We start from the raw sequence: 23,025 nt of genomic DNA, 5'->3' as shown, positions 1-23,025 counted from the left end.
AACAAAAAAAAAAGGAATGCATATAATACCAATAATATTAAAAGAAAAACAAAAACATATAATTAAAAAATATATATATAGCAAATAAAGGGAATTTCAAATGTGCTATTAGCGTAGTAATGATTAAAAAAAAACCAACAATATTATGGAACTAATAGAAATACTTCAAGGGGCAGTACACACGACTTTTATACGTACATACAATATATATATTATGTACATATTATATAGGCATATACCCATTATATACAGAGTCCGAGCTAAAATCGGGGAAATCGGAAATGAGAAACGAAGTAAAATGAAAAACAAGTGTTGTAGCAAATGGAATATTATTTTGGCGCTATTAAAACAAAATGTCATGTAAAATGCATATAAAATATTAATAAAGAATAGTTAAATTTACATGTAAAATTTATAAAAAAAAAAAAACAAAAAATAATAAAATAAATCAATAAAAAGATTATATAAAAATGTCGGCGAAAAAAATGTGAGATGAAGTAAAGAAAACACATTAATAAGCACACACACACACATATTAACATTAAAAAGGTATTATTATGTATATTTAACAAATATTTATTGCATATTATTATTTTAAACTTAAACGTTTAATAAAAAATATTAAAATATAATTAACACAAATGCAATGAAGTGAGTTTTAGTGGGATTTCGAAGGAAGGGAAAAGTCCCTAAAATATTCAAATGTTTTATCGGATACTTTCGGACATTCATACCATTTTACGGAGTGCCGACGGAGGCACAAGAATGAGAACTTCCTGGGACCGGGAACCAAAGAGTAAGAGACTAAAGACTGGGCTGTAAATCGTCTGTAGGGAACAGCATTCCCAGTGCTGATCCATCCCCAAATTTGATCAAAAAAGAGAGAGATCTGGGCAGTCATTTCTGTTTTCGTTTTTCTGTATTTTATGTCATTCAAATATCTTATAAAAAAGTACAGTTTTGGTTCCGTTTTAAATTGAATGCTCTGTTGCTGTATACATAATTGCATATCAATTTTCATACATATCTCTATAAAGTGTTCCCGGTGACAAATATGTTCCACTAAATTTACATACCATACTTATCGGCTATTGCTATTTGCATAGTACATACATACATACATACATACATACATATATTTGTTATCAATTGTTTGAAAGCGGAGGATCCTAGGGGGTTGCATTTGTTAATCTTTCGTTTATAGAACTTACGACATTAAATACATATTGTTTTGTTTTGTATTGGATTTAGTGTGGATTTCTGATTATTGTAGGACTCTATGATTACGGTTGCTGACTATGCATATAAGAAATTCTCGGCTCTGCTGAAACTCAATTGTTTCCCCTAGCGTTTCGCGTGTAAATGAGTGTATATTTCTTTAATGTACTCGTATAACATTCTATTAAACTATTTATGTGTGTATATTTTTTTTTTTTAGGTTTGTATGTATATTTGTTTTTGTTTCTGGTTTTTCCTGTGGTATATGCATTTACACATGAATTGTTTTACAATAAAGCACATTAATAATTTTTTTTTTGTTTAATTTTTTACAAATATGTTTTTAAAAACTTTAGACACATTAAAATTGTTTTTTTAGAACGGAATTGTGTTCGGGTAATAGACTTTGTTGCACAAATTCTGAATTAGAAAATTTTTTTTTAAAGCTAAGTATTGTTAAAATTTGGAAGAAAAATAACTGGGACTGCAAGAAACGAAATTACAACTAGAGTTCCAGACACTAGAGAACTCGCATGAAATCCAAAGGCTGATAGGTCATAGGGTAGGGTGATAGTTAAGATAAAATCCTAGAGAACTAACCGCAATTCAAAACGCGATTTAAACAAAAAATATATAAAAAAACATTTATAACAAACAAACACTTACATCTAATCGAAGAAGAATCAAAGCATTACATATAAAAGACAGATAGAAAGTATAGTAATAGAACGATCTGTGAGTGGGGGGGGGAATAGTGTTAGTAAAATCGAAGGAGGGGCCTATCCATATAGCTATGTATATCCATATCTGAACAATTGAATACCGTACAATACCATACAAACACACAATTGAATTCTGACAATCTCCGTTCCATATGACCCCTGAATAAACATGGGAAATATCTCACTCTAGAAACTGTTCTGGGGGTCATAGGAATACTCGACGAATGCCGAGACTGTATGTAGCTCTATAGTTCTCTAAGATGTACATTCGTTTTACAATTACATATTGTTTGTAAATTTGTTTTCCGTTTTTAAAACCGCTGCACACGTTTCCTTCATTCAGACTTTAAGTTCGTTTCGTTTTTTGTAAGGTTTGTTCAACAGTAAAAACTATCATCCATTTACATACAGAAATCATCATTGGTTTAAGGATTAGGTTAATATTACAATAACAATATACAACAGTGGCAGGGGACAGGGCCTGAGGGTTGCAATAGATGCGATAGATCGCGGAGCTCAAGCCGGAGCTCTCTTCTCTCTCTAGCTCGTTTTTGCACGTGGATATATTGGATAGTTTTGAAACCAATGAAAGGCTCGAAGCTAAGCTGTGGTATAGAGTTTAGAGTTAAGCAGGAAGTGTGGGATGTTTTTGGCGAAGAGAAAGCTCATTCTGTGTGGAAGAGAGACAGACACTGATACATTGAGGCACGGGATTAACTAGACACGAAATGAACACAACAATGAAACTAATCGAGACGATCGGATCGAAGATTTGTCCTACAACTGATCCACATGCTCCAGCAGATAGGCCACCACTGTGGCATCTTCTGGCATTTGGGAAACAGACTTTTCATCCACCTTCTCCTCTCCTTTTTCCTCTCTGGGTTCGGTAACCTCCTCCTGAGCCTTCTCTTCGTGCAAATTCTACAAGGTATCCAGTATACTGCTGGGCGAGCTGTCATCCATCAGCGAGTCCGAGCTGAGGGTCAAAGCGGGATTCTCATCGCTGCACGCTGGGACAAACGCAGACGAGGGCACAAGGTCGATGGTGCAGCCATTGATCAGGAAATCCCGATGCAACTCCACGGGACTATAGCGAAAGCAGGGCGTGGTTATGGGCGTCGTGGGCATCGACTTGGATATATCCATCGTATTGCGAGCGCTGTACGAGAGGTAGGATCCCCCTTGAATGCTATTGCTCGATGTTTCCCAGTTGAACGATGGCGAGATGTTGAAGAAACCATTTGTGGCATTCAGGTTGCCGCCTCCTACTCCACCGGCATTGCCACCTCCATTGCCATTAAAGCCTGTCAGATTGTTGTTCTGTTGCTGATGCGGCAGTGGTGTGGAGGGCACAGAGCGTGAGACAATGCCCGCAGAGCCTCCGCTGCTGTAGCCAGAGGACGAGCCCGCCGAGGAGCTGCATGTGGTGGCCGTTTGCTGGGATATGTTCCCAAACTTATTGTTGAAGCTCGGCGATACAATGGCACCCACATCCACTTCGTAGAGCAGCGCGGCGGCCGCCTCCACGTCCTTCAGGGGGGCCACTGCCACCGAATTTTGGCTGTTGCTGTTCTCCGAGTAGAAGGTGTCGCTCGCATAGCTCGAGGCCTGAAAGCTGGCCTGCCGATTGAAGCTGGGCGATGGATGGCAGCTTCTCTGTAGCTGTGACAGCGGCACCGATTGCGAGCGTTGCGTCTCCGTTAGATCCAGATCATCGCCACCCGTCAGGGCCAGGCTAGTCTCGAGATCCATAGAGTTCTGGTTAATCAAGGGATCCGCACTGTTCGTATCTTGGAAGGAGTTTGCTCCACCAAATGGCCAATTTCCCACCATGCACTGCTGCAGCAGCGAGGGGCTGGGCGGCGCCGAGGCCGAGGTGCTTGTGGGATAGCTATAGACATAGCAGCGTTTTCTACGCGTTGCTCCAATCATGGGATCACGATTGCCATCGCAGTCAAGGGATTGCTGTTTGGTCAGCAGACTAGAACGTTGCCGCATCCGCGTGACGCCAGGACTGGCAAAGCAATTTTGTTGATTGGAATTTGTTGGATTCTGATGCTGCGGCATTTGATTCGTTGTTGTGCTTCCTGTTGCTGCTGCTGTTGCTGATCCGCTTCCATTGTTGATGTTGGGGGATATGGGCAGAAATATGCAATTTTTGTTGCTGCCATTGCTAGAGGCATTGCTCAGGCTGATCTTTCGCCTGTTGTTCGGGTTAGAATTGCCGTTTGTTGGCAGCTGTTTGGTTCGCAGCTGCTGTTGCTGTTGCTGTTGTTGTGGTTGGTTTTGTTGGTGTTGATGCTTCTTTGACATTAAAGCCAGAGACGCTGAGGCAGAACCCACATTCGCTTGACCGGACAACATTGTCGATGAGACGACCAAGCTCCCCTGTGGCGAGGGCATGGCCGTTGTGGCTCCACGATTCGGCGGCTGGGGGTGCTGGGTATGGGTCTGTTGCTGGTGCATCGCTGGCGCCATTCCCGCCTGTATCGCTGTCGTCGTCGACGTTATTATCGGTGTTCCTTGTGGATTTCTGTTCTGTTCTACAGCATCTAAGGAATTCAGTTGTTTTTCCTCAGCGTCTCCCATCTGAAAATATTGAAGCAGCTCGGTGTCGGGCTCCTCGGAGTTCTCCTCATCCTCAACGGGCAGGAAATAATCGTCCAGCTCGTGCTTATCCATATTACAGATGCTAATCACCCGCTCCCTGGGCAAACCCAGATTCTCCGGTAGTCCCGAATCGTCTGCAGCGGCCGTCAGGGCAGCGGCACTCTCCGCCGCCAGCAGGCGCTTTGCACGCAGCAGTATCATGTTGCTGGAGACCACCTTCGGTGTGGTGTTGTTGCTGTCCATGCTGCTGGAGGGGCTCACCGAACTGGAAATCATCAATTGCGCTGGCGGTCCCATGGACATGGGTCCCGGCGAGATGTCCGGTGGCGGTGGTGTCGCCGCAGTCGTTGTGATCACGGGCGGCACTAGCAGGGTTCCCCCGCCGCCCGTTGTACCGCTGCTCGGGGAATTGGCCCAAAATCCTTTCGTTTGCTGGGCCTTTAACACTTTTTTGCAGAATATATTGGATGTATTGTAGTCCTCCACCTCGTCCTTGATCACCATCGTTGTGGGCGATGGCTCATCCTGCTGCTGTGTGAGCACTACCGTTGGGGGTACAGCCACGCCCATCTCCATGATCTTCGGCGTCAGATTACGCACCGCACTGTTGCTTCGCTGTTCTGTGGCCAGGTTCATGGGCATCATTTGATGCAGATAATTCATTGGGGGCTGCTGCTGCTGTGGCTGCTGTTGTTGCTGGGACTGGTGTACGGGGGAGTCTATAATCTCCTGCTTGATCTTTACTAGCTGCTCCGTCTTCGGTTCATCAATGGCATCTTGACTGCTGCCTGCATCGTGCAGCCCAGCCACCAATTGATTGCAGCTCGACTCTGAGGATGTCGAGCCCTTGCGTTTCTTTTTGCGTCGCTTCTTCAGTGGTCCCATATCCTGGAAAAGGGAGATTGTATGACCCATTCTATGGTGGTAGCCCCTGACTCACAAAACTTACGGCCAAAACACGCTTCTCTTTGGGCTCCCGGGGTGTGTACTTCTTGGCGCCCAAATGCACGCCCATGACCGTGGCATTATTGCTCTTGATCCGCGTGCTCAGCTCTGCAATGCTGTCTAGTTTTGTGTTCAACAGCTTCTCCGCCCAACTGCGCACCACATCCCAGTTCTCGCTGTCGCCTGTTGGCATGGGAGGCAGCACAACACCCGGGGAGTGATTCATCTGTGCAGTGGCTATGGCTGGAGCAGCACCTTCGTCTCCTGTGGTTTGTTCGGTTTTGCACAGCGCCGGCAACTGTGGCGGCGTTAGCTTTGTGGTCTTTCGCATGGCCGCATAGCAGTAGCGAGAGTTTCCGCGCGTTCCCAAACGACGTGGACGCACGCCCGGGAAGACCTGCTTCATTACTTTGCCAAAGTCCGCCGTGGACAGGGGCTTGATGCTCAGGCGTTCGCAATAGGCGCTGCAAATGGAAGAATTTAAGAGGGGTTTTCCATGGAAATGAGGAAATGAGGTTCTCCCACTCACATGTAATCATTGTATACATCCTGCTTTGGTATGGAGACCTGTGCATCGTGTTCCAGGTGAGAGCGCACCCAATTGATGGTGTGATTGATCTCTGAGCGTGTGCCCAGCGGATTCTGTGGCTGTCTCAATGGATCCGAGTCCGCGCACTCCCCCGGCAAACGCAGATAGAGAAATAGTTTTTCGATTGGCTTCAAGACTGCAACACGTTCGAGGATCTGCGAGATTTGTAGCTTCGCATTGTCACTGGAGGGGGAGGGAGAATAAATACCACAAAGATCTCCTCCAATCAATATATATACTCACTCAATGCTGGCCTCAATCACCTGCTGCACGCGTCGCATCTTCTCCTCGGAGGCTGCGGTCGAGTTGGACAGCGCATTCATGACATTCTCAGCAATGGTGGAATTGATGACGCCGCTTGTCGTGGGAACCGGCTCGACGGGATGCCGCTGGGCAGCAGGACCCCCGCCCGCTATGACAGGAGTCGCTGTGGCTGTGATCGGTGTGGTGGTGGCTGCTGCCGTGCCTGTACTCATGGCATGCATCAGCTGTTGGGCCGTATTGAAGTTCAAGGCATTCGCAAAGGCATTTCCCGCGGCCGTTGCAAATGCATTCGGTTGCAGTACGGACGTCGTGCCACTGCCAGCATTTGTAAACGGAGTCGGCACAAAGCCGCTGGGAGCGGGTACGGTCACGGATACAGGTACATTTGTGTGGTGGCTCGTGGGTGAGACCTGGGGGGGACAGTGGGGCCCAATGGCAGTGCCCACTGGCACGATAGTCAGGGGCGAGGCCTTGGCATGGATGATGGATGGGACCTGAAACCGTCCCGAGGTATACGGTATGTCCGCTGGCTGTATGCCTGGGAGTCCAGGAATCGCACAGTTGCCATACGGATGACTGCTGGCTGGAAAGTTTGGACTCGGATTCGGATTCGGGAGCTTCTGGAGCGGGGTGGAAGCCGAGGCTAGAGCTGCTGCTGCTGCTGCGGCTGTTGGCGCCGCCGCTGATTTCGTCCACTGCGCACCCAGCTGGCCATGCTTCTCGGACATGGTACAGGTGCTGGCTAGGTGCTAGCGGCGCCTCCGATTGCCAGCACTCGTTTAGCTGCTCGCTTGCTCTGCTCTGTTGTTGCTCTGTGTTTTTGTTTTTTACTGTGTGAATCTCCCCTTTCCCACAAAGATTCCCGAGAGTGTGTTACGCACTAGCCGGACGAGCTGACGCGTGTGTGGTGTGGAGTGCCTTAGGAGATGAAGATTGCGGAGTCGATAACTGGCGCGACGAACATTTTGACGGCGACTGTGACGACGACGAAACGACACAACGGAAGATACGGATTGCAAGATAATAAAGCATTTACATCTTCGCTTTTCGCTGTCGATGGGCTGCGATTCGATGAGCGATGTGCGGGCGCCCTGGCCTTGCTACGCTCACTTTGTCGAGTAAAAACTGTCTGGACTATTCTAATGCCACTCTGCATGCGACTTTCTAATTAGACTATAACTAAATAAAATGGAATAATCCATTTTTTCTATTAAAAATTTTAACACAAGATTCTAACAGTGTGACCGCGGATCGTAAATAATAATAAATCGTAAATATACCGTAAATATACTGACGAATTCAAGTTCTATTTTCTTCCGTCGCATATTACTAGCTATACAAAACATTTAGCCATGACCACATAATTTTATACGATTTATGAATTAGTTTCCTACTTGATTGGCTCAATTTAAATAATTGCATTTATTGGATTTCTATATAAACGTTGAAAATGAAATTTGAAATTTGAAAAATCTTTTGCGTCTCAAAATTTTAACACAGTGCTACCAGATCGTCAAAGCACTTAATGGGCTATTTTTGACCGTAAACTCGGTGTTGCATTTATATAAATACAATATTATAACTACCCAAATTAACAAATGTTTATGTGAACAGCGTTAAATAACAAATAAATGTATGATAATGCATGTGAAAACAGTTTTTATTGTACATAGACGTTCAAACTGTTATCGGTCTCGTTACTTACCAGGGCAGGCAACAATGAACCAGTTGAACATATGTCTCCCAAATGACTATAAAATACACCAGTTAGTATATCAATAAGCATTCCTTGGTAATAAATTTGATTAATCTAATTTTTAATGCTCCTTATCTGTAGGATCTAGATATGAAAACACACGTACGCATATTGTTTAGAGAACCACTAACTGGAACCAGCGATTCTAGTGGAACTGTCCATCCCTGTGGAAATAAAATGGCCGAGAGGCAACACTTTCCGTAATATATAAATTTTAACACTGAAAGTAGTGTAAATACGGCGGTTCTTTTAATATTAAGCCGAATAACAACAATAAACAATAATGCCCATTGAATTTGGTCCAAAAACATGTCGAGTGTGCCTGGAGGAGAGCCCACGCCTGCAGCGTCTCGATGAAACACGCGAGGAAGGCGAGGAGACTCCAAACGAAATGCTCATACAGCTGCTCGGAGTCTCGTACAGCAAGGTAAGTGCAGCCATCACATACGTTATTTGAGTGTTAAAAGTGCGTTTTTTTTCGCGTTTCATTTCAGCTGAATGACAAGGAAAATATACCACAGGGCATCTGCAAGACTTGCAAGGTGGAGCTCAATATGGCCTTTCAGTTCCGCGAAAAGGCTTTGGTGAAACAGGGGAGAATAGAGGAGTATTGCCGGGAGTTGGGCATGTTCGATGAGGCGGATGAGATGTTCATTAAGGAGGAGGATAGTCAAGGTGAAAGTGAAATTCAGGGCGAGGAGACGCTTTACATTCTGGAAGAGGGAGAGCCTTTAGAAAAAACCGAAGGCGGCGACTACGTTCTGATGGAAGAGGGCGAAGAGCAGGAGCATGAGCTTGGGCAGGAGGAGCAGCAGGAGGACCAGGAGCAGGAGATAATAACAGATAATGTTGAGTATTTGGAGGATAATTATTCCATCGACATGAATCCAGAACATAGTGAAGTTCACGAGACCAAATCGTTCGAGGAGACGCCAACACAGCAAATGGTCCTCACAGAGGCAGCTAATGCCAGTATCAAGAGCAAACGTGGACGCAGCCGCCGTGCAGATAACCTTCGTGCTTCGAATGTGATGAAGGGCGGCTATATTTGCGATATCTGTGGCAACTACTACGAGAAACGTGGACGTATGATGGAGCATCGTCGTCGTCATGACACTGTCTGTCAATATCAGTGCGAGTAAGTGTGGGGACGGGTGTGGTTTGACCATTTTAATGATTTCTTCTTTTGTGTAATTACAGACTATGTGATGCCGAGTTCCATGTGCGAGAACAGCTGCGGAAACACATGTACTCTCACACCGGCAGCAAGCCCTTCAAGTGCAGCTGGTGCAGCCGTCAGTTCTTCTACGAGAGCGTCTTAAAGGCTCACGAGAAGTAAGTGTCTAAAAACTTCATTACCAGCATCACAACACACCTGTCTAATTGTTAATTTCCTTACTCACAGCGTGCATCGTGGCATCAAGCCGTATGTGTGCAAGCTATGCGACAAACCATTTGCATACTCCCATTCTCTGACCAAGCACGAGCTTATCCATTCGGACATCAAATTGTACCGCTGCGACTATTGCCAGAAGGACTTCCGTCTGCTCCACCACATGCGGCAGCACGAGGAGACCAAATGCCATCAGAACGCTGTGATGATTGCCGAGAACGCGCGCGTGGAGATGATGGGAAACGATGGACTGCACGAAGTCAAGCCATTATCGAATCAATGACGAACAAATAGATACTCCTTCTAGATGTTATCTTACTCTTAAAAATATATTATCTATGTATCACCTGAATACAAATTCAAGTTAATGTATAGCTAAAACCCAACTAGAACTACAAAAATACTATAAATACAATATAAATTATATATGTATGTCTCTTCCAAGTAGAATGGAGAGCCCAGCATATACGCAGCCGCTTTCACAGGCGCTTCACATTACTTACAATAATATAAACATCCATATCTGTTGAATGTTTATTAAGAATACTACACTTGAATGTCAATGAATGGCGACTGCCAGACCTTAATCGCAGTGTCAACATAAATCTATTCAAGCAGACAAGAATCTATGCGTTTTTCTAATATATTATTGATGTCTTAACAATTTAAGTGTATTCTTGAGAAGCACAAACAGCCGGGTCGCAAAATTATTGTTTCACCATGATGGATAACAACCCAGCTCCATTTTAATTCTTGTTTTTTTTTTAAGCGATTTAAGATGAATTGATATCTATATTAACCATTTACGTTGCTTTGATGTATATACATATATATATTTCGCTGGGTAACCATGAGCAGGCAAGGCCATATAGCCTAGCTTTTATGAATATGGGCCATAAAGAGCTTCCCGTAAATATATGTAGATACAGAAGTGTATATTTGTCTACTGTTTATAAAGAATACACCTTAATGTCTGTAGAATTGTAATTTATTTTAGAAGGTGTATATCTGCTTTCTAAATACGTATGCCCAATTTAAATAACCCTCACCAAAATGCAGAAACGACACTTAAATAACATGTAATATTTAAGAAAGAATGCTTGATGCTTTCTTTGGAATACGATTACAAGTACAAGAGTACAAGAAAATAGGCTTCTATATTCATATATCTATATAAATAAACCGAAAAAAATTCGATATGTTATTTTGCTTTTCCATTGTCGGTCCGAAAAAGATTCTGGAAGAATTTGTAAATAACAAATTATATTATCCGATCAATTAATGCTTATTTTCTATCAAGTTGGCTAACTGTTTAAATGAGATGTCCTACTGAACTATTTAAAATAATGTTTAAATGTGTCTGGAGACGTCTCCAAATATCACTTCTACATGGTTTTTACATGCGCCTGTCGAATGATGGTATTTTTTTGAACTACTGAATTTCATAGTAGCGCCGCCCTACCTTTATCTACATGTCAAATGTATCATGTTGTTTTGGTATTGCTTCGTTCAAAAAGCAATAAATATACACTAAAAGAATATTTAAAAACATTGTTAATATGCAAACACATGCAAAAAGTAACGCTTTTTTAATACCTCGAAATATTTAATAATATTTAAAGTATTTTCCTGATAATATTGTATGTTTTTTCGCTTTGATTCATACAGCCGTGCTCCTGCCCTGTTCCGCTTTACAGTCAAAAAAACAGTAATAAACATGAATATCCTTTAATTTAATCAAAGAGCTTCAATTGCCAATTAAGGGGCAGGGGCGTGCACAAAAAGAAATGGCGGATATCGGGGAAGCCCCAAAAGAAGCTGTCAGTCGTCCCCGAACTGCCCTGCCCCTGGGAGTAAAAATCCCAAACGAAATTGAAGTGCCGGGCAATATTTGATTTTCTTTATTTGCACAATCAATGTTGGGTGTCTTTCGGGGCCTTTACTCTCCCTTTGTGGGTGGGATGGGTGTGTGTGCGGGAGTTATGTTGAAAATTATGCAATAAATATGGACGGCTACATGTCGCCGCGAGTAAATAAAATGAAATGCGAAAAAAACAGAACCAATTTGCACCGGAACGCATACAAAACATGAGGGAATGTACCATATCAAAGGAAGTTCCCCCAAATTACATGACTTGAATAAGTTTTTTTTTGTGTGTTCCTCTGCTGCTGTTGCTGCTGGTGTCTTTCTTTTATTTTGGTTGTTCTCTCCTGTGTATTTTTACCACTTTAGTGTTAAACAAAAAAAAATAAAATAAAAGAAAAGTTCTTATGGACACTGGGAAAAACCTTTTACACCCCCCATGGAGTTTTGTATTTGATTGCGGGATGGCGGTGGTGGTAGTAGGACGAGGACCCAAAGCAGGATGAAGTGAAACAAATTCAAACAAATTTGCACGCGATTTGACATGTCGAATCCATAAAAGCGCTTCAAACGATTGGATTATGGGTGTGAACGTAGAGCCACAGACGAAACTCAATTGCCAAATTGAGATTCGGTCCTTTTAAACTGATTACGAGGCAGTCCAGGCTATCAATTGTAAATTTATGTCCCCCTACCCCCAAAACCCTTTTTTGCCTTTACCTTTTCGGATGAGGCTTAGCCTTGACCTGCGAGCCATGACTCGGCATCGACTCGACTTGACTCATCAGAAGAGGCGCCGCCGCCGCCGCCGCCACCTTTTTGTGGCAAACAAATCAGTAAATTTACGAGCTGAATTGCAAATTCAGCAGCAGCACTGACATTGGCAAATCTTTGAAAGAGTTTGCATATGAAACAGGTACATATAGAAGGCCGAAGAACTTGGCCAACTTTCCCCATCTTCAAACTGTCTATCTCTCGTGAGTTCTCCCTCTCTCTCTCTATCTTTCTCTGTGTAGGTGTCTTTGGGTTGAGTGGCATTTCAATGTCAAGTGGTTTAGAGGAAAGCTCAGAAATCCAGACAGGAGTGTCGCCATCTTCATCTCTATCTGTCCCTCTCATCTTTGGCATCAACTATTCTGCATAATTCATGTATTTTATTAAAAGAAAATGCAAAACCAACAACGAATTCACCTCCTTTGCGGGGAGTGGAAGTGGGAGGTGCAAGTGGAAGTGAGGCGAGTGCTTGTCAAATGGCAGCTGTAAACTAAATGTTTTATATTCATTTATTCCAGAGCATAAACAATGTGAGCATCACCGAGACAAACCGGAAGAACTGATGAGAGATCTCTTGGTGTTCATACATACATATATACTAGTTATGTAGGTCCTGTATAAGTTTGCATAATATTATGAATGCCATGGTTAATGCATGTGCAACAGGATGCCTCATGCCACTACCATTCCCAACCGAAGGAAATTAGTTGCTCATAGTCGAAGCATCCAATGGGGATGTGCAGGGAGTGAGAGAGCATCCTACATCCTATCGGCCCGAAAGGGAAAGCCATTTAAATGTCGAGAAATCCCTTTCAATGTAGCGCAACGTTCACGCTTGAAAGCCAAACCAAAACAACAGCAAGAGCACTCAGAATTGTGGCGGGGGCGGCGGCTCTCTGATGCCGAGGGAGGGATATACCCATAAACCCAGGCACGCCGCCGCCAATCAATAAAAGCCGAAACAACTGACGCTCTGGCGCATCAAATATTTGTAGGTCTCGGCCAAAGTTAAGATGTGGAAAATCCCCCGCAAAAACATTCGACGAACCGAACCATTAAAAGTAAACGCTGTGGAAAATGAACGATGTTTCCTTGAAACGTGCACAAGAACAGTCACTGGCTCTGGCATTGAATGAGATTTGCGTGTAATAAACACAAACAAATGAAATAATTTCTATAGCAAACAATAAGGCAGATAGATATATAGATAAATCTTTATAAGGATGGTTACACTGAACGAAAAGGCAGCTCGAGGTCTAGGAGTCTGGAGAATAGAATATGGAAAGGCGATGGGACTCGTTCTATATTCGGATGACAAGAGAAGGTGATCAATTGAAGATCAATTTTGTATCCATCCCAAAGCCAGAATCAAAAGGTAAGCTGCTGTTATATCTCTACTTTCTTTCAGTGTAGGCTCATCTAAAGCAGCTTGATTCGTTTATAGGTCTATCTATGTATAATGTATAATGAAACGGAAGGATGGCCATAGACACGGCGTCATGGGGGTGGGCGTGCACGGTGGGCTGTCCAGTTCGTTTTGCCAAATTACGCATACGCACAGTTGTTCGGCTCTTGGTAGGCGCCATAATTCATGACACACGGCGCTCGGCACTTGGGCAAACGGCCCACGGCCTCACGGCCGTACGACCCACGGACCCTCCAATAAAGACATCGGCAACGTAAATTGGTTTAAGCTGACGGCAACGGACAACCCACCAGCTAAACCTCCTCCTGCCACATCGACTTTGACCTATTGCCCCACCACGCACGGAGCAGGAGATGGAGAGACTTGTAGGGGGAGAGCATTTCTAAGCAAACAAACGGCAGGAAAATCAGGCTCGGAACTGAAGAGTCCTGGTCCTTTGCCCATGGAAAAGGTTATGCCAAATTACGTAAATTTTTGAGGCTCAGCAATAACAAGCGCATTGCCCTGGCTACCAGAAACAGAGAGAGAGAACGATACCATTATCCCCTCCTGTGGCTATGCGTGTGTGTGTGAATGGGAGAGGGAGGGATATCCTCCTACAGATATAAATCATTTAAATTAACAACTTTTGGTTTATTAACAGAATTTATTGGCAGCAGTTTGTGCAGCATCAGGGGTGTGCCCGTGTGCCACCCGTGGCTGAGGTAAACACGTTTTTGGCTGCCACTTGCCACCAGGAGGTGGCCACCTTTCACCATAAGAAGGAGCGTTGGCTCGATGATTTGTTATTTGTTAGTGAAATGATAATAGCAACAAATGAGCTTTTATTGTTCCAATGGCCGAAGGGGCCGGTCTTCCTTGCCTTAAAGCCGCGTCGTCATTGGGTTTACGATTCGATATAAATTCATGAAGGATAAGCCATTCAAAAGGGGATTTGCATAATTTGTTGCCGTCCCTCCATCCGTCTCTCTTTTCATTCTCTCTCTCTCTCTTTGTCAATCTTTATAGCCGTCTCTTTCAACCCCACTCTTTCCCCTGTTGGTGAGCACAACAATGAGACTCAAGTGAACAATGGGACCGCAATTACAAAAGTTCTACGGGATAGCTGCCGCCCGACCGACCGACGACCACACTCATTCGGGATCCATTGTGCTCCACGACAGTTGATCTCTATTCGAAGATGTTTCAGTCCTGGGAGGGAATGGGGTCGGTCGTTCGGTCTTCGAGGGAATCGGTTAACCTACCAAAATTGAACGGAAACTGTGTTCCAGCTCGAACATTAATCAGCCATTAATATTGTGTAAACCAAATCCGTCAACAGGCAGCAGGCGGCAGGCAGCAGATGCTGTTGCCAGAACAGACCTTTTCCGATGTATTTTCATTTTGGAAAAATATGATTGTTTTCTCTTCTCTGACGCACTGCCAATGGAACACGATGGTGCTGCTGCTGCCTTTTGAAATTTAATTCCATTCTGTGTAGCCCGGAATTTTGATTCCATTTTTGCATTTAAATTTAAATATAAATTGACACGTGCCAGGCCTTCACCAAACAAACGGCAATGGAGGAAATCGGAACTGCAAAGGGACCGAACCCAAACGATGGGCACGTGTATGAGTGATTATTTTGAACTTGTTTTGGGGGTGGCCCAAGAGTTCACTCCCTTCAAGGGGATGTCATGCCCCTGGGGGATGGGTTTCACTTTCATGTGTACTGTTTGTGGCTCACTGCCCCATCTTTGGCAGCGAATTAAGATGCCAACAAGTGTGCTACAAGTGCCTTGCAATTATTTTTGATTCATTTTTGTGGACATTTTTGAGGCTGTTGTGATTTTAAGAGACTGCTAGCCACAGCAAATGATTGCTGCCATGTAATTCTATAAAAGGAGTATATTTTCTGCTAAAAAGCTCTCTAATAGATGAATTTGTTATTTAAAGACAAGTCGTCACTGTTTATATACATTTATTTCATTCTGCCTTACATTTTGTCAACTTGAATTCATTTCGAGCCCAATTCAAGCCTCATCGACAGCCAAATGATTCGTTGACCAAACTTAAAGCCCATAATGACAGACAATTTATTTTTTCTTTGGGTTTTCGGCTGCAAATTGGAACAGTGCCACGCCCAGACATGCCACCACCGAATGAGAACTGGATGGGGTGCTCGTGCCATCTCCCAAATGAAGATGACAATCACTGAATGTTATTGACGATGCCCTCCCGCCAAAAAAAGTTCTGAAATCAATGTTGATGATCTCGCTTTTCCTTCAGGACGAAGAAGTCGAAACTTTCTCATTGTTATCTATCAGTATCTGAGCTCTGGGGGAGAGGTCAGAACAGAGCAGGAGTAGGAGCAGGCCTCGACTGTCCACAGAACTGTCGCCATTGCGTGGCTTCGATGAAATGGAAAATATAAACAAAATCATTTGTCAAAACATTTCGAAACAGCTTTGCAAACTCTCGAGCTCGAACTAAGGGGAATGGCACGGGAACGGGCAGCCAGTCGCCTCAGCAGCACTGCTGTCCACAATAGACGGTGGTGTTAAGGCGGAAACGGAAATGGAAGCGGAAGCATGAGTGCGAGAGAGTTGCCAGAGAATTGTTGGCCCAGTCCGAGTTCCTCTTCGCCCTTCTGCTCCTGTTGCTGTTTCTGCCGCTGTTTCCCCTATTCTTCTACTTCTGCTACTGCTGTTGAGAGGTCAGTGGCTGTTTCTCCCACAAGAGTCGGGTTGACTCTGGGCTTGCTCTCATGATTAGTGATAAGAATGTTTTCTCTTTTTTTGCTTTCACTCCGGGTGCCACACTGGTGCCTCAAACTTTCCCTGCTGGTTGTCCTGCCTTTTGTGCCAGTTTTGCCTGTTTTGCTTCTTTTCCAACCATGTTTTTGGGTCTCTCTGAGCTGGCTTTCGACCAAACATCGTTTGCCAAGCGATTTATTTCAATTATTGATGTTGAATGTTGCCTTTTCTTTGAGTTTTCCTCGAGCCTTGTTATGTGGCTGGTTAGATAAGAGTCGAGTCTCTGGGAATAAGTAGGGTATTCGGAAAGGGCAACAGAGCAGAGGAAAACCAATTTCCATGGCCACCCCAAAGTATGCAACGCATAATCCGGTTACCCAACATTCGAGGGCGCGCCCACAGCATATTTCCGATTTATAATTATAATATTTGCAATAACAATAACAACGCAACGGATTTCGGGGGCCCGTACATAATTAGTGAAATGTAAAAATTAATCAATTTTGTTATAACCCAATTATTGGAAATTGCTAGCAACGCAATTAAGCCTCGTTTTCCCAAAAATGGTCAAAATGCTAGCCATTGCTGCTGCTGTCCCATTCAGGCACAGGACTTGCCCCTCCTCCAGCTCTCTTTGGACACACATATCTCCCACCAAATAATAATAGAAAAAGCAAACAACCAGCGCGATATGGGTTCCGATTTAGTTACGCCCCCAAAATGCGGGTCCATATGACGGGGGCATAACTGAATATTGTGTACTATATGGTTTTATTTTTTCCGATACGAGTATGCCCAATGAAGCTGGTTGAATGCTGACTACTAACTGCTGGCTGCTGGCTGCTGGCTCCTCCTGGCCCCAGACACAATTTGTAAATTTGCATTTGGTGCGGCAGTAAATAATCCCGCGAACGGATAAAGTTTTTCATTTAAATTATGATCCAATATGTACGACGAAACCAATACAATACTGACCGAATAACCGACTTTTGGCGTTGGCCACAGAGCACAAGATATATAATTTTAAAGACTGAACGGATATACATGTAGAAGTGCATCATCAGCCATAAAGAGAATGAATGTACGATATAAAATCACGAGAAAAAGTCTCTTCATTTGGGAGGAAAGTGTCAAAACGTATGGCTCATTAGGAAGATATCTAAAATTGGGCAAACAGAATTGAATGCCAACGTAATAAATGAACCAAATTGTATCTATTTTTTTCGTATATTTTCTCTGATTTTTTTCTTTCTATTTTTCCGTTGTCATTGTAAAATATACAACAACAGATGTTTTTTTCTAGCAAAAATGATAATTAAATATATGTCAAATATAGCCAAAAAAGGGCTTTTAGTCATTATACATTATATTAAAGTTAATATATGTTATTTATGACAAATTTATGACAAGAGAAATGTGTGTGCGTCATAAATCAGCAAAAGAAATTGTTAAAATATATGTTATACAAATATAAATTTAATTTGAAATAAAACAAAGTGCAATGTGCAATGAAATCATTGACCCCCCACGAGTGAAAAGAAAAGCATGCAGTGCTTTCAAATTAAATATGCAAATGTCCGATCCATGTATGCGTAGCATCGCAATGTACTGGGAGTACATAGCATACTAACTAAGTTAAACGTATAAATTATTTATATGTATGTATATATATTATTCAGATGCACGGAGTGAAAGCTATTTATATATGTATGTACCTATAAAAATCTATATATCTCCCTGTACATGGGGCTTATGGCGGCGAATGGGGGTATTGAAAATATTCTGGAAGAAATGCAGCCGGCAGCCGGCAGCCAGCAGCCAGGCAGCGTACGTTTCACAGTTGACTTGAATGTAAACATGAAAAGCCAGAAAAACGAAAAATCATATTCTAAATATACACAACCGATGCTCAGAGAGAGCGAGGAACCCAAGCAAGAGATTCGGGAGAAAGGAAAGAACAGAGAGAGAGACATGCATTTGGTCAGACATCGTTTGATTTCAAATGTTTTTCAAATTCTATAGGTAAAAGAATGTGTGGAAAATTTTGTTGAGGTAAAACTAAATACACTTTGGGGAAAGTTTTACAAAATTACCACAAAAGATTGGTAGATTTTGCCGCATTTTCAGAATGTTGTAAATAGTTTCTTGACTTTTAAAAGATTCTTTCTTTTATAGGACTCATAAATGAAAATAGAAAATCAATATAGGTTCTAAAAAATATATACATATGTATATCTCCTCAGTAGGGTGACACATCGTTGCCCAAAAACCACGCCCAAGTCAAGGCAACCCTCTGCCAAGAAAAGTGTATGATCAATGTATAAATAAAATGTGTGTAGGTTTTCCTTCGAGTGGCAACAGCTGCATGCCGCCGCTCTGCTGCTCTGTTGGCCTTTTGGAAAATTCATTGGTGAAAAGCCATGAGTGAGTTTTCCGCTGGCTGGCGATCAGTGCGCGAGAGTGCGTCGTCGAGCGAAGGTGCCACAGCGAGAAGAATCCCCCGATAAAAAAGTCCGTGCGCCAACGGGAAAACTGTAGCCAAGTGAAAGTGTAAAGAGATATTTATAGAAAGTCTGTGCCATCACCACATATACATACATATATCTGTGTATATAGGATATATATATATATATATAGCAAGAACCCGAGAGATACAGAAGGAATAGCAGCATCGCAGAATGACGGATGTGCCAGAGCCCGTGCGCAAGTGCGCCAACCTGTTGAAGGGCACCAAGAGCGATACGGAGAAGTTCGCGGTCCTCTTTATGGTCACGAAGCTGGTGAAGGGCAGGGACGCCAATGCCGAGGGCAAGAAGCTGCTATTCGAGGCCATCGGCTTCCCCTTCCTCAGGAAGCTGCTCGTGTCCAAGGATCTGCCCAGTGACTGCCCCCCACTGGTGTACAAGAGCGTTGCCCTCTCGATTCTCACGTGCTTCTGCCAGGAGGAGGAGCTGGCCACGCACAAGGACATTATTGATGCCATACCCACGCTGCTGGAGATTGTCGAGCAGGCCGACGATGAGGACTACGAGGACAATCTGATTGTCGTGAGTGAGGCCTACAGTTGCCTGAAGAGCATCGCCAGCCATGCGCCCGGACAGCAGGCGCTCCTGGCAACCGGCGCCATCCCCAAGATGTCGCAGATCTACTCCGCGCAGAGCTTCCAGACAGACGAGGCCCTGCACCTGATTGTGTTGCTGGTGAACAAGTTTGGCGTGCTCTCCTGGCCAGAGGATCCCACGGCTTTCCATGCCCTGATCCAGCGGATTGCCCTGGACATGGAGACTGATCACACGGACAGGAAGTACGAGCTATGCCGGATTTTGGCCGACATCCTCATCACCTGTCGCAAGGAGGTCGTGAACAACTCGCTGGACGGCCAGATCTGGCCGGAGAGCTTGTTCAAAGGCTGCGGGGATATTCTGAAGGCCAAGATCGGGCCCAAGCAGCGGGATCCGGCCCTGCATCTGATTGCCACCACCCTGCAGGTGCTGGGCATTCAGTGGGCCTTCATGGACGAGCAGAAACAGTTCTTCCTGTCGCTCCTGCAGCTGGCGGCCATCGAGGTGCGCATGCAGATGGACGAGAAGAAGCTGGAGACGACCTTCAAGCAGGCCGAGCTGCTCACCTGCTGCTTCGTGATCCTCGAGCAGTGCATCGAGTATATGGCCACCGATCAGCTGGACCTGGAGCCCAAGGAGAAGCAGACCACGTACACGGCCCTCAAGGGTGCCTTCAATCAAGTGATGGCTGTCCTCACGCGTGTCAGCAATGACAAGATTCGCGAGAGCGTGAATCCCCGCGATAAGAACTTCATTATTGCTATCGTGAGAATCCTGTCCGCCTGGCTGGCCCAGGAGACCACAGCCATGCGTCCGGCCATCTATAAGCTGTTGCCCTTCATGCTGAAGGTGGCCAATGAGTCGTTCCATGATCTGAAGACCTGGCGAGCCGGCAACCGGGAGGGTGAGGAGCCCATCGACGTGCTGAGGATTATGATGCCCGCCCTCTGCCACTTTGCCGTGGAGGATGAGGCACGTCGTGTGCTGTTCACCCACAAACAGGATGAGGTTCTGCTTGAGTCTCTGGAGCTGTACTTCAGCATTGCCCACTGGAAGCGTCCCCCAATCCCCAGGGCCGAGCGCTTGGCGCGCATGAACGAACCGGATCCAGTGCCCACGCTGGAGCAGAAGGCCGAGATGAAGGTGGCCAGAAGTGCCATCGTCTCGCTCTGCAACATCCTTATGAACTTTACCGTGCTGGAGCCAAAGCGCGCCGAGGATGGTGCCACCTTTGTCAATCTTTTGAAGTATGTGGTGGAGAATCTGCCAGAGCTGAAGGACACCCCCGATAATCTGGTTATCCACGGCAATCTGGCTGTCCTTGGACTGCTCCTGCTCAAGCAGCAGTCAAAGAAGGTAAAACAAAACGATTTCTCCATCTGTCGGTACATCCAGGCCACCATTCGCTTCCTCTGGGACGCGTACAACATCGACGAGAGCAACGATCCCACCGCCCTCGTGGTGTCCATTGCCTACAAGGGCAACTGGTCGGATCTCTCGGAGCTGTGGTTCTTGGGAATGCAGACCATGTGCGGTGTTCTGCCGCTGGTGCCATGGCTTTCGGAGTTCGCCCTGGAGTCCGGCTGGGCCGAGGGCATTGTGAAGACGCTGAAGAAGGTGAAGATTGGCACCCTGCCGGCGAATGTGAAGTCCGCCTACGAGGACTTCCTCTCGCAGCTGGTGGATGTGAATGACGATGTCCAGGAGGTGCTCAAGAAGGCCGATGCCTTGCGCGTCTGTCGCAATCACAGGATGATGGATCTGGGCAAGAAGCTCTTCGGCGACTGATGGATTGATTCAGAAAGTGGAGAAGTGCGAGTGGTAGTGGGCGAGAAACCCTTTTCTAGAGGCATTTTTTGTGTGATGATGTGCGAAAAATGGCAAAATATTTTGTATGGATTTTATTCTATTTTGTATGCTCTATTTTAATAATTAAACACTTATAAGAAAACTCAAAAAACGAACAACCGAAAAAACATATTCAATAAAACAAAAATTTTTAAAAACACAAAACGGCAATAAATTTCCCTCTGTTCCACCCCTCCCGCTCCGCCACGCAGTTTTTCCTTTCTTTTCCCTTTGCAAACAGTTGCTTCGACCATTCATTCAGTTTTCAGTTTTGGTTTCGCTTTCGGTTTTCCCTCTGCTCTGCCATTCTTTTTTTTTTCTCAGGGTTTTCTGCTGTTGCCATTGTTGTTTGCTCTTTTTCAGCAGGCACTGTGCTGTGGGGATTAGTTAAAAAACTTGTTTTGCTTGTTTTATTTTGGAACCAGAAACAAGAACAAATGCAATATGTATACCCCGAATATATAGAGCACGGAACACGTCACATTTACTTATGTCCCGACCGCACAAACAGAACAGTACGGGAGACGGGGAATGACGAGTGCAAAAGCTGACCAAAAATAGTAATAATAATAAGTGAAATTTAATTAAAAACATGCAACTAAACTTTCTACCCCTCGAAACATGCACCGGAAACGGGGAATTAATAATCTCCTGACACTCGGAGTGACAACATTTTTGGTTTCCATTGTGCCAAATGTGCCCCTGCCACATTTTTGGGCCACAACTTTTTCGGGGGGATTGATGATATGAGAGACTAAAAACCAGTTTAGTAATAAGCTGAAGAGAAATTGTGAGTTGTCTAAGATAACTTTTGCAGCATTTAAATATGATGAATGGAAATATTTAGGATAGATAAATCATGTTCAAGAACAATGCAATGAAAGCTCAATGTCGGAGAGATTAAATCCTTGAAATTTATTCTTATTTTTTTTTATATTTCTATATTCATTTTAAATATATATTCAGCATGATTTTCTCATTATTAATTGGCTTCGCTAACAGCCCGTGAAAACGTAGCCACTAAAGAGCTTAGCCTACATCTTGGATTTCTCCCAGATATCTATCTGTTTGTATGTGTGTGTGGATGTTACCCCCAACTTGCTGAGATGCCAAATTGCTTGTTAGCCATGAATGAAAATAGAGGAGCAGCAGTAGCATAACAGGAGGAAGGAGCAGCAGCAGCTGCTAACCAGAGGAAAAGGCGAGCATAAATCTCCAATAAATCTTAAATACATATTGCGATGCCTGGCAGGTTCTGCTGCCTCTCCTGCTTCTGGGACGCTCAACGAATACACACACATATTATACGAAAAGTATCGCTCAATCGTTGTGTTATCTGCCCCACACTACGACTATTGCCACCTGACAACCATTTCTCTTATTTCTACAAAGAGCTCGTGTATCCGTTTGCGCTGGGATTCTCGTTGGGTTTTTATTACGATATAATATTTTATTGTATACTTGTCGTACCTTTAGATGTTTGGATATTTGCCTTCGCTACATTTGAGCTTCAACCCTTTTTTATTTGGGGGGTGGGCCATGGCCATGGACATGGGCATACATTTTTTTACCCATTTTGTTGGTCTGCAAAATGTGTAAATTTGCCTGAGCCGTTTGTTGTGTTTTGTCATTGAAATTGCTTAGCCTGGACTGGGAGTCCTGGCTGTGTTCTGTGTTCTGTGTGGAAGTGCCTTTGGATTTTTCGGGGGCTATTTGTGCATTTGACAAAGGTAATAAAAAGGTCCTTTGGCTTCGGAAGAGTCGCATGCTTGTTGTTGATTTTGTTTGCTATATTTGTTCAGCTCCAAAAGCTATA

The 23,025-nt window shown here is 44.2% G+C and overlaps 3 protein-coding genes across 3 annotated transcripts; 2 read left to right on the top strand and 1 right to left on the bottom strand.

The window, feature by feature from the left end:
• Positions 1–1,848: 1,848 nt before the first annotated feature.
• LOC6592035 lies at positions 1,849–7,521 on the bottom strand. The gene is made up of 4 exons (XM_026987969.1): positions 6,331–7,521; positions 6,028–6,270; positions 5,494–5,962; positions 1,849–5,441 (listed from the first exon to the last, which is right to left on the bottom strand). Exons 1-4 carry the CDS (start codon positions 7,077–7,079, stop codon positions 2,865–2,867), a joined length of 4,038 nt encoding a protein of 1,345 aa, XP_026843770.1. The 5' UTR covers positions 7,080–7,521; the 3' UTR covers positions 1,849–2,864.
• Positions 7,522–8,316: 795 nt separating this feature from the next.
• Positions 8,317–10,149, top strand: LOC6592034 (zinc finger and SCAN domain-containing protein 31). The gene is made up of 4 exons (XM_002016966.2): positions 8,317–8,534; positions 8,602–9,245; positions 9,308–9,442; positions 9,513–10,149. Exons 1-4 carry the CDS (start codon positions 8,391–8,393, stop codon positions 9,781–9,783), a joined length of 1,194 nt encoding a protein of 397 aa, XP_002017002.1. The 5' UTR covers positions 8,317–8,390; the 3' UTR covers positions 9,784–10,149.
• Positions 10,150–18,762: 8,613 nt separating this feature from the next.
• On the top strand, positions 18,763–21,359 carry LOC6592033 (neurochondrin homolog). The gene has a single exon (XM_002016965.2). It carries the CDS (start codon positions 18,978–18,980, stop codon positions 21,147–21,149), a length of 2,172 nt encoding a protein of 723 aa, XP_002017001.1. The 5' UTR covers positions 18,763–18,977; the 3' UTR covers positions 21,150–21,359.
• The last annotated feature ends 1,666 nt before the right edge of the window (positions 21,360–23,025 follow it).

The sequence above is a fragment of the Drosophila persimilis genome, unplaced genomic scaffold (genome assembly GCF_003286085.1).
Source record: "Drosophila persimilis strain 14011-0111.01,24,50 unplaced genomic scaffold, DperRS2 tig00000000-arrow-pilon, whole genome shotgun sequence".
Taxonomy (NCBI): domain Eukaryota; kingdom Metazoa; phylum Arthropoda; class Insecta; order Diptera; family Drosophilidae; genus Drosophila; species Drosophila persimilis.
Note: the sequence above shows the minus strand (reverse complement) of the source record. Positions and strands in the feature narration are given on the sequence as shown.